Source organism: Diadema antillarum, unplaced genomic scaffold, assembly GCF_040938485.1.
Source record: "Diadema antillarum isolate AM-2024a unplaced genomic scaffold, OU_Dant_1.0 seq00000358_RagTag, whole genome shotgun sequence".
Lineage (NCBI taxonomy): Eukaryota > Metazoa > Echinodermata > Echinoidea > Diadematoida > Diadematidae > Diadema > Diadema antillarum.
This window is the reverse complement of record NW_027271364.1, coordinates 481,529-493,313: the sequence shown is the minus strand read 5'-3', so window position 1 is coordinate 493,313 and position 11,785 is coordinate 481,529. Positions and strand designations below refer to the sequence as shown.

Here is an 11,785-nt window from a genome sequence, read left to right as displayed (position 1 = left end):
AACGATCATTCATATCCTCACAGAGTGAAATGAAATTGATTTGAATAAACTCAATTTTCCCTATATCCAAGTGATAAACGGGAGACAGTAATTTTGGCCTCGTCAGCGTCCTATTACATGAATATGAGAATATGGCACAAGTTTGATATAGGCGGTTCAGACAGAAATGTACCAGGTAGTTATAAAGAGTCATATTTCGTAGCCTAAATGGTTACTCGCAAACAAGCAACAACTGCATTTCCATGCAAACAAAGGAAAGCCAAGTTTGACGTTTTGTGTGTGGTGTGTGGGTGCGTGTGCGTATATGTGTGTTAGCTGAACCTGAAATCTAAATAAGCGCTTTACATGATATCCATCAATATGATAATTATGCTCTGCGCTTCATGTTGACTGCACTTATTTTCTGGAAATTGTGCTGGTAGTGTGTAAATGATATGGCAGTATTGCTGACGCATATCGAGCATGTCGAGTTTAATGTCCAAGGGATGCCAACATGGAACGAAAGTGAGAGTGACAGTATAGTGACAATGAGAATAGATAGAATGAATAGATAATTACCATGGCAACGGAAGATGTAACAAGTAAGGATGAAAGTATGATAACCACAACTGCATAATCCTGCTAAAGATACCCAGTAAACAAGTGTCAATTTCTCTCACGTTCTTTCGTGATTCACACTGTAACATTTGAAGACTATACTTTTACATTTCGGCAACTCAAGCTTCGATATGAAAGGAATATTGACGACAAGCATAGCTACTTGTTAATCAAATTTCCTTTTACTCAACTTTTTTTATCACGTTTATCGTCAGTTTTCATCAATGAAGTGTGCAATAAAGTGCATACTTTGGGGTACTCAAAGTTATGCACATCTTTGCCAGATATAATCAACCGCCAATCTGTAGCTGCAATGACCCCTGTTGTTGTTTTTCTAAACATCGGAATTGATAATGGGATTGCACTTTCATGACCTCGATGAAGATGAGATTAGATAATTGACCCATTAAAGCTGCTACCAGCAAGATCGATTGATAGAATGCCTATGCCATTATATTATGCTTGACGAGAAACTACCTCCACAGCCCCCCCCCCCCCCCCCCCGCCCTTGGGACTAGAAATAACAACTTATTGGCATTTAAACGGAGAGAGGACGGCTATGGAGGAAATAATTATGCCCCTTTGAATGACACTTAACAAGGCATATCTTTCTTGAGAGTGAAATGTAGGCTAGAATGAGTATAGACGAAACAGAATGTTATAACCCTTTGGCGTTTGGCTTTATAATCATAAATATCAATGTAATGCCATCGGTATGCGTATACTCATATCTTAGGGTGGGATTTCACGGAGCACGCGAACGATTTGCGAAGAACGCGAATGGCAAAATCCAGCATTCGCATTTTGGTCTGCAAAAGATCGCCAAACGAACGTGAGGGTTCGGAAGCGTCGTCAATTGTTCGCGAATGTCGTTTTTACTTCGGCGAGAGTTTCAAAAAAGTTTGAAATTTTCTGCGAACCTTTTCCGCACACTTGGTCGTGATTTGCCCGTGAATTGTTCTCGAAAGTGTCTTTAAAGCCTCGTCATATGCGCAAGACCTTCGCAAGACACGCGCGATGTTCGCAAAATGTTCGTGAAACCCCAAACAGTCTCCGAAACTTTGGAGAATGTCTCGCGTATGTTACGCGAAATCTGCGAAGTTTTTCCGATCATTTTACGACGTAATCGCAAACTGTTCGCGTACCTTTTGAGACATTCTCGCGAACGTTTAGCGCACGTTTGGGGGATGGGTATGACCTATACGTTTTCTACAAATAAAAATCGTAACATACATCTAAACATCAAACAATTATTAACAACTATAGTAACAAAAGAAATTAAAGACTAGCAAAGAGAAATAAATGTTTGATAAAAAAAAAATCGCAGAATACACTTAAAATTAATCTAAAATATGTAAAATTTCATTTGAACTACATGTATAGAGATTATGTGTTGGAGGAACTGCGAAAAAAGATCAAATGCTTTACTATATAGTGGAGATATATGTCCTAGGAAAAAAAATGTAGGCTAGCACACGATAGAGAAATGAGAGAAAAAGAAAGGAGAAATAGAGGAAAGAAAAAAATTCAACTCAAGACAGCTTCCACCTCTCCTTGGGTACATTTTCTCCCATGATTATTGAAAATTTTTCATTGTTCGCATTTCCGTCGCGCGTTCTTCGTGTACGTAACATGCTGTACTTTAGCAATGATACACACGACATTCGCACATACGTCGTGGAAACTTTGCACAAATTTCGCAAGAATAGTTTTCGGCTTCATTATCGGAAAACATTCGGAGAAAAACTTTTCCGAATGTTGGATTTTGTCATTCGCGTCCTTCGCAAATCGTTCGCGTGCTCCGTGAAATCCCACCCTTAGGGGTAAGCCATTTCCGGTGGCTTGTAGTTACAGGTACATTATGTTTCATGAAACTTCATCCTGGTCAACTGACTTTAAGTCGTATACATATCACACACCCTTGCATTCACCATAAATAAGTTCTGGCTAAGAAACTTAAATTTACTCGGTTATAATTTTGGCATTCCACACTCCGACGATGTCTCACTAATTGGTGAGAAGAGCTAGAGAGCTAACGATACGCTGCTCAAAAACAACAGCATGACGGCTAGCAGCAGTGCGCAGCACGCACCACGCTGGACTACGAGACGAATAGGCATAATTTTCATCACGTGTGTATTTTGACCAATGGTAATGAAGAAATTCGCTTCAAATCAGACATCGAATTTGATTTGGTGACGAATGGAGCTAGCCACAAATGATTTGGAATCCGTTTCATAATGATTAGTTTCTAATCATAATACTAATACATAACTAATCATTTCTTTTTTATTAGATCACCTTACATGCCTTATGGTATCATAAGGCATGTAAGGTGATCTAATAAAAAAGAAATTATTAGTTTGTTTTTAGAGTTAAGGGCCGGGGTCAATTTCCTAATCAAACTTTTCTGTATTGATATTTGTTTTTTGGAGGGGGAGGAAGGGAAAACGATTTCCGTATTTTAATGATTCTACAGAGCTCTCTACATAGAAACAAAATAGTACTAGTTATTGGACCCAAGCTGTAACTTCATATGCCTACACATAACAATAGGACGACTTGCAATTTGTTTCCTTCAACATCATGCAGATTTCCTAAAATTTCTTGTTGTTGCTGCCGCTTCTGCTGCTTTTCAGTTCTGATTCATATTAATGCACATTTCACCCTTGGCAAAATGAATAAAATTCAATTAAATGAAATAATTTACCTTCTTATCATGCCATTGTTGGAGACCACATAATAAAGATCATCTAAGTTATCAGAGTGATATGATGCAAGAACCAGAGTTCACACTTCGCTTTCAAACCGAATCATTATAATCATAAGTGTGTAGGCAAGATGAGCGTGGAAAAATCGCCAGGTATATTGTATGAACTCTGATGGTCCCCCCATCATCCTGTTCACGTAAGTGTGACGAGCAAACGAGCGAACTTCAGGCGATGTGAGTGCGCCGCTCTCGTAATTTCACATCTCCGGTGCATCAGGAATGGAAGAGCTCTGCCCCACAAAAGGTGAGCAGATGACCAATCGGGCAAGCTCGCTAATGGAAGATAGCTCGATTTCCTGCTCGGGGTTAATGCAGTGTGCTTGATTGAAACTGACTTTTCTCGAGAACAAGCCGCCATTTAGGCGCGTAAACGGGCTTTTCACCGGGGTACGTCGTGAATTATCATAGCATGGATGGTTATCGCAAAAGCGAGGGGTATCCTGCAGGGCGACCGATTGTGCTTGAATGGTAGTGGTCCCACAAGTTGATAGTTCACTAACCCCATAGGATAGGAATAACACTTTGGTGTGGAAGATGATTCTTACATCACGAAAATAACAAAAACTTGTATTCACTGCTCCTAACAGCTGAGGGCCGTGACGAACTTTTTTTTTGTTACGAGGAAATTTGTAACGGATTCGGACTGAGAAATGAATAATCGCTCAAAGCATGGGCTGTTCCACAGATTTAATCTCCGGGTGCACACGGCCATCGCCGACGCCTTCCATTCCCGGGCCGACTCGGTGGCATGGCGTCGGCAGAACATCGGACACCAGACCAACCCCATGTACAACCATGTGTACCTTGGGGGCATCGGCACCTTAATCGACCACTACGAGCAACGGAAGAGCGACGAGGAGTTTCGTAAGCTTCTGGTGAGGAAGTTCGAGCGCTGTCTCTGCAACCGCGGCGCCGGTAAGATGCTGACGAAGCTAGAGTATGCCCGCTTCTGGAAAACTCTGAGAAATGTCGATACGGTAAGACCTCATTATATCCAAGAATCATAGAAAATAAACTATTTTTCGATTTGAAGCAAATTGCAGATTTCATGTCAGTTATGTATTTTTTGAATCTTTTTTTTTAAGTTTTCAATACTTCCGAAACCTAACGCACATGCTCCCCTTTTCACAACCCTTATTCCCCTTGAAAAATAGTAAAAATGTATTCAAAGAAAGGAAATGAATGGCTTGTTCTGTCATGTCATCGCAGCCAGAGACTCACTTGTGAATGATTAAAGATGCTTAAAACAATACGAGGGGGTGAATAAGATTACAGACTGAACATCATTACTTTTGCAAGACATATAGACTTCTATAAGATTAGACGACAGGGAACTTACATAACCCAAAATCCCGAATACCACAAATTATATCTCCTAACTTATGCCACAATGATACTGAAATATAAGCCCCTTATTTTGGATCAAAAGTGAGAGAAGATATCGGCGAGCTGTTGCATCTACACTTATCTGGCATTACGGAGATCGACGTGCAAGGAATCGGTATCCACATAAGATGAGCTTTTTGTCCTGTTTGCGGACAATAAAAAACTTTAGAAAAAGAACAACTCTCAATCTTATTGCTTTTCCGTAAAGGCCCAGAGAAATTCTTTTCAAAATTTTGCTGGTGTCGCCCACATATTGCAAGGGGAACGCATGCATTAAACTTTGAGACATTTTGTAAAAGCGATTAGTGGATGAAAGTCTGTATTTTGAGTCGGTATATTTGCTCCGATGTATAATGCGTGCTTGATTATCTTGTTCGTGACTATGTAGGCCTATGTGTCAATGTGTTTGTGTGCATAAAGTGCAGACCAATATCTTCTATCAATTTCTGCCCATTGTAATCCCGTGGAGAGTTGACAAAGATATTTTCTGAATCTTTTGACGCTCTGTCACTCTTCCCGTCGACAGTTAGGTGTATGCAAACCTCTATAGAATGAGTATATACTCGAGGTAATCAGGGGGACATTTCATGAATCCTTTGTCGGTTATTTTTTCTTGAAATATTTGCTCTCAGCCAATCAGATGCAAGGATTTCGGTAGCTTATAACAGTTTGTTAAAAAAAATCTGACAAAACGCTTCGTGAAAATGTCCCCCAGATACATCTTTGATATATAGACGGAAAATTACATAATAGTCAAAGCTATACAGTATATATCATTGATCCACGACATTATTATCTACTTATTATTTTTTGTCAAATCCTTCTGATCTGTAAGACCAGGGCCCCGTTTCATAAAAGATGACAGGATGGCAACTCTTTGCTGGAATGTCAACTTTCCATTGCAACAGCTAATCAGGAAGCTGGACGCTTGTCGTTACCATGACAATTCCATTCCAGCAAGAGTTGCTATCATAGCAGGCTTTTATGTAATGGGGCCCTGATCTTCCGTTAAGCAGGCATTTACGATATACGATGTGGGATTTCACCAGCATGTTCCTGCTAACAGTAAGGTCTATTTCCTTTATTCATGTAATTATCTCTCTTTTTTTTTTACTAAGGAGTGTACAAAATAATTATGCAATACACATTATACTTTCCTTGCACCCCCCCCCCACAATGCAGGAATGTCTTTAGTTCTTTTGTTTTGTTTCATCTTCAACGGTGCGTACGTTTGACAGCGATGTAATGCACACAAAAGGAATAAGATAATGGCAAATGTACTCAACCCAATGTTTGCAATCTCCGTTTGACAATAACAGGGAAAAGGTATACACACTAATTGGCACACGCTACTGCCGAAAATCGACTTAAGTGAACCTCTGGTGTAGCGAGTTTACCATTATTGTATGCAATCAGAGCTCTCAAGAAAGATGGACAGCAGTAACAAGATATCTCGACTGATTCTGTAATTGCTCAATCGGCTCGTGATGTTCTGCGTAACTCCGTAGAATCATCTGAGACCACACGCCCTACTATTAAACAGCCGTCACTTCATTTTTCTGTAAGAATACTTCACCAACGCCTTATATTGGCATACCAAGTAAAAGTGCCAAGTTAGTACAGATGCATCTGTAGAATATGAAACACTGAGACAGTAACAAAGCTTTAAACACCAAACATCCTGATTACGAAAATTTTCGAAAATCTTTTCTCATTCTCATTTCGTTTCATTTCATTTCCAACACACATGATTACGACATTTGAATAAACATTTGTTGTTTTCGTTGCATTGTTGCTTTTCATTGTATCGTTTATTTCATTTCCAACACATACGATTACAACATTTGAATACACATTTATAGTTTTTCATTGCTTTGTTGTATTATTAGTATGTGTATTCAAATGTTGTAGTCATATGTGTTGGAGATGAAATAAAACAAAACGAGGAAATAAAACAAAACGAGAAAATGAATTAATGCGCAATGAATAAAGATTGTTATCATACTTGAAAAACAATTCATAATTACTGGAGTTCCCTCTTTAGATATACACCAAGACGCCGCTTGACACAGCACGTATGACCAAGGAAGAGATGCCCATTTTCCGAATAATTTTCTATGACGTCGTTAAACTGTCGGAACAGAACGTGCAGAAATCCTCGCAATTACATAAGTTGTTGTTTTTCATATCTCTCTCTCTCTCTCTCTCTCTCTCTCTCTCTCTCCATCTGTAGTTACCTTCTACCGAAATGACATTTCCCGATAAAAGGTTGGTCTAAATGGTCAAACGAATTCAAATGAATGTAAATGGCACTTTGCTCTCCAGTAGAGAGCATATTGTCAAGATCAAAGGCTGTCTCTAAACACACACATGACTTTCTTGTGTGTATGTGTCCTGTGTGCGCTCTCTGTCACTTACAGAATACACTTAAGTGTGTATACAATTCTCAAATTTCCCGTTGGCATGCCCACCTTCTGTCGTCGAATGTTATTTCATTGCTCTCAATGTACACCCTGTAATGTCTTCCGACGTCATGTCTCATTCCTTAGAGTATCAAGCAAGGGACTGTACAGATTAGAATGTGCTAATTCAAACTGCGAACAACTATTAAATCATGAGGGTTCGCAATATCTGTCTCTTCACCCCATAGTCGTGCTTCTATTACATTTTTTACAAGGCAATAATTCCCAATTGGTTGTCATTGGTTGTATGTAGGAACATGACATAGCTTTCCGCACTTTGTACAAATCAGGTCAAGATCAACATATGATCAAGACAAGATCAATACAATTTCGAAGACATCGGCCGTAAAATCAAGTATGTAGAGCGTGTATGTGTATGTGTGTGCGTGTGAATGTTTGTTTTCCTCCTGGCTGTAACCCAGTCCTCATAATGACACTAACGATGATAGCAGCCAATCACATGGCGCGCAATAATTCATCACCACGACGTGTTCCTTGCATCTTTTGCTTTCTACATGTATGTACCCTCGTCGTGTTTGTCAACTGGAATGACGACAAATTGTTTTTCTCATGTGCAGATTAATTTGTCTTGGACTGTGATTGTCACACACGGGACCACCACCCCCCCCCCTCCCCCCCCCCCCCCCCCCCCCGCCACCACCACCACAATAATTTGTCCTGTACTACAAAAATATAACATTTCCCATCAAGTGCGTATTCCAATCATACATGTATCCTTGATTCAATCATCATAAATATCATTCTATACAATCCTTGCATGCAACAGATATTTCTGTTATCAACGATTAAAAAAGAAGAAGAGAAGATTCACCCATTTTTCACCAGAGGAAATGGAGGGAAATGGAAGGAGAGCTACAATTTGTAACATGCTACACCAGTGTTGTCAGTTTGTACTTGATTGATCACAACTTTTATGATAACAACAGGTATGAACAGAACTCACAATTTTCTTGGTTGTGATCAGAATTTGCTCAAGCGTTCACAGTCTTGTTTCTGTAGCTCTTCTGTTTCTATTCACACAAACTATATCAGGATGGACTTCCCCTCTGTACTAGTAGCTCATACTGCTGTTGATCATATTTTGCACACGAAAAGTTAACGATGATGACAGTGTGTGATTCTACGTTGATGTAGCATTTATTACTTCATCTTAAGATTTCAATTATGACCTGACTTGTGTTCTTATCGTATAGGGCCTACGAGTACTTAAAAGTTGGCTATTATGTAAGCAGAATTGACACTATTTTCATACAGGAGATATAGAATGTATTTCAAATCTATCCAAACCGTGTCAGATAATCGGGTGCTGTTCGTTATTCCGAAGGTTCGTTAATCCGAAACACACAATTCCCTATACCTAGAGGATCGTTAATCCGAAAATGAAAAAGGGTTCGTTAATTCGAGCATTTGTGGCGTTATTCCGAAGGTTCGTTAATCCGAAAAATGAAATAGGGTTCGTTATTCCGAAGGTTCGTTGATCCGGCAATGAAATAGGGTTCGTAAAGAACCTTTGGAATAACGAGCTTTGTTTCATTTTCGGATCAACGAACCTTCGGAATAACGAATCTTCGGAATAACGAACTTTCGGAATAACGAACCTTCGGACTAAATAACCTTCGGAATTACGAACAACGTTCAGGATGTTTGACAGTTTTACCGCAAGCCTCTCTTTGCTTCACATCATTCAAATTAGGTCCGGCACCAGTGATGTCACATGGCATAGAATGACTCTTAAATTTCTGTTGTTTTTGTTTCTGTGGTTATAGGTTTATCTTTCAATCAAACTAACATGCTTCATAGACATGAATAATATTATTGATTTCTAGGAATGATTAGAAATGATTCAATAACCATCATGCACTGAAGCAATTTTTCGCTTTGCTAATATACCACCAATGCTTACAAAATAATGTAGCAAACTTGGTGCATTTTCAAAGTCTTTCCCCAGGAAAAAAAAATGTAGCGGCGTAATTCTACCCTCTATATCAGCTACCTAAACAGTTTTCAGACCTTTTAACTATCAGCGGGAAATCACTAGGCGTCCATTTATCTCTTTATCACGACTCTTTTTTTCCCCTCGGCGTACTTAATTTCGGACACGTTTCTGACAGACGAAAAGGGCGATGTGACGGGAGAGCCATTATTTGAATTAACGCCGAGCAATAGGAGCGGACTTGATGGGGAGAGGAGGGGAGGGGTGGGGGTGCGGAAGGCGAGGGGAGAGTGATAGGGATCGGGTTAAATGGGTGAGTATCCAGTCCGGAATTTATTCATGAAACGTCCTATTTGAACTTAACCATGCATATGGAAGGGTAGCCTTCCTCTCTTTTTACTTGCCTCGAGGGATCGATACTGTTATATACGGATGTACAGAGAATAGTATACTGGATAATACGATCTCACGCTATTCATTGACCGACGCAAGTACTTATTCCCAAGTCTCTGTACCCATGGGTAATAGCTATATGATTTACAAGTTCCCATATTTTCTGTTGCAGTAGTGATACGTAAAGAAGGCAAGAAAATCCAACTAAAGTGTAATGGTGGAACTTTGCCTGATCTTATATAATATTGATTTGTAACGAGACATGAAAACTCGTCACATTGAGGACGAGTTAGGTGATACGCTTGTGGTCATCAGATGACGGTCATCTGTGATCGAGAAGAAAAGAATGTGATATAGGCACCTTGAAGTTATATTGAGCGTGCATGCGAAACCGTTTCTGTAACCACTCGGCCACGGGTCATCCACGGAAATGGTAAGACAAAAAAAAAAAACAATGTATAGATATAACAGGGGGAAAGTCAATGCCCACTCAACTAACGTGGCCGCGTGAACATGTATTGCATTGCTAGACAGAAATGCGGCCTTGTAACGACTGATGTCGCTATGCCATTTCTGGCAGCTTGGGAAAAATACGTCCCGCAGACATAAAACCTATAATCGGCTGGTTTTGATACCTTGCCTTTAATCACAATTTTCAATGTGATGACGTCATCAAAGTACAAAACAATGACATCGTCTTGAAAGACAATTGTTCAAAGTACGACACCTCCGTCGTCGTCATTACATACTATGATCGGTTTGACAAAGTCAGCCTGCAAAATTTTGCAGCAGTCGAAGCAATGTGGTCTCCAACACAAAAAAGAGGGATATGGTGTGTGTCTGTGTGTCTGTGTGTGTGTATAGGTGCGTTTATATACGAACGTGATTTCTACATGGACGAATATGTAATACAAAATTGAAGAAAAAAAAAGTAAAATAGCTAAGTATTTTGTTTCGTGATCTTGTGGGGTTCGAACCCGCAACTTCACGTCTCTGAGACCGTCGCCTTTAACCACTCGGCCATACGTCTCGGCGAGAAAATATGAGGAACGTAAACTTATGTATGTGAAAGCTGAATCGGGAATCGTTTTGTCCACATTCCATTCTCATTTTCAGTTTTAAACTGCAGAATTGTCAACCTGATGATGAGATTTCAAAAAATAAAATGCATGATTACTGCAGCTTATTGTCTCAGCTACAACATACTTAAGTTTCAGAGGAAATGAAGCAAAATCAGCTGAGATAAATGTGCTTAAACGTTGTCAAGTCAATGCATGGTTTAAAAAAAAATCACCTCCCATAGACATAACACGTAAACTTGTCCGATTTTGCGTCTTTACCTTTAAACACAATTTAAAGCATGATGACGTCATCAAATTTCAAAACCATGACATGGACTTGAAAGGCAAATGTTCAAAGTACAACATATCTGAATTTGGGATAATATTGAGCTTAAACAACAGAGATACGAGCAAATGAATGTCAGAAACAGTACCTCAAAAAAATTAATTCCACTTTTTTGATTTCAGATGACGATATGATGACGTCATAATGTAATTATGGAAATAATGATACTTGAAACGTCATGTCCAATTTATATGCTTTTGTAATATGCAATAAAAACATAGGGTCACCTGACGTTTTAAAGAGCTATGGCGAAATAAACAAAGACATGTTTTTTCACTATATTTGCACATAGACGCGCACGCGAAATTTGAACTTTGACGCAAGTGCATTGCTTTGTTATTTGTAGGAATCGATTAGAAATCAATGGATATTGTTGCTCAAAGTATCAGGAATCCAAATCTGTCAAAAAAAGTGTATTTTCATGTTGCTGACGCGCTGTGCGCGCGAAAATGCGCGGACGGACGCGCACGCGCAAAATTGTTTGAAACGCATAAAATTGTCTGAAACTTCGAGATTTCCCATTGGAAAGTTGTTTTGAGCCTTTTAAAATTTTGACGCGCGCTTACGCGCACTTAATGATGTCCTAGGTAATTAGCATCAAAAGAAGTAAGATAGAACGTGACCTGAACTTTATGTCCACAAAAAATGATACAGAAATGACCTTTAGTTATGAAGTTATGATCGATCATGTAACATGGTCCAAAAATCACAAAATGGCGCCTAGACGACGTCATAGATATGTTACTGTCATGAAAACCTTATTGTGGCTAGATATTGTCATGAGACATGTTCCCTGAAAATGTCATGTTATTCCGT

General features: G+C 39.3%; 1 protein-coding gene across 1 annotated transcript in view; it reads left to right on the top strand.

Moving 5' to 3' along the window:
• The first annotated feature begins 4,017 nt into the window (after window positions 1–4,017).
• Window positions 4,018–11,785, top strand: part of LOC139731137 (transient receptor potential cation channel subfamily V member 5-like) — a 44,696-nt gene continuing 36,928 nt past the window's right edge. Inside the window, exon 1 of the mRNA XM_071642021.1 lies at window positions 4,018–4,344. Coding sequence (XP_071498122.1) covers window positions 4,018–4,344 — 327 coding nt within the window. The remainder of the gene's footprint in view (window positions 4,345–11,785) is intronic.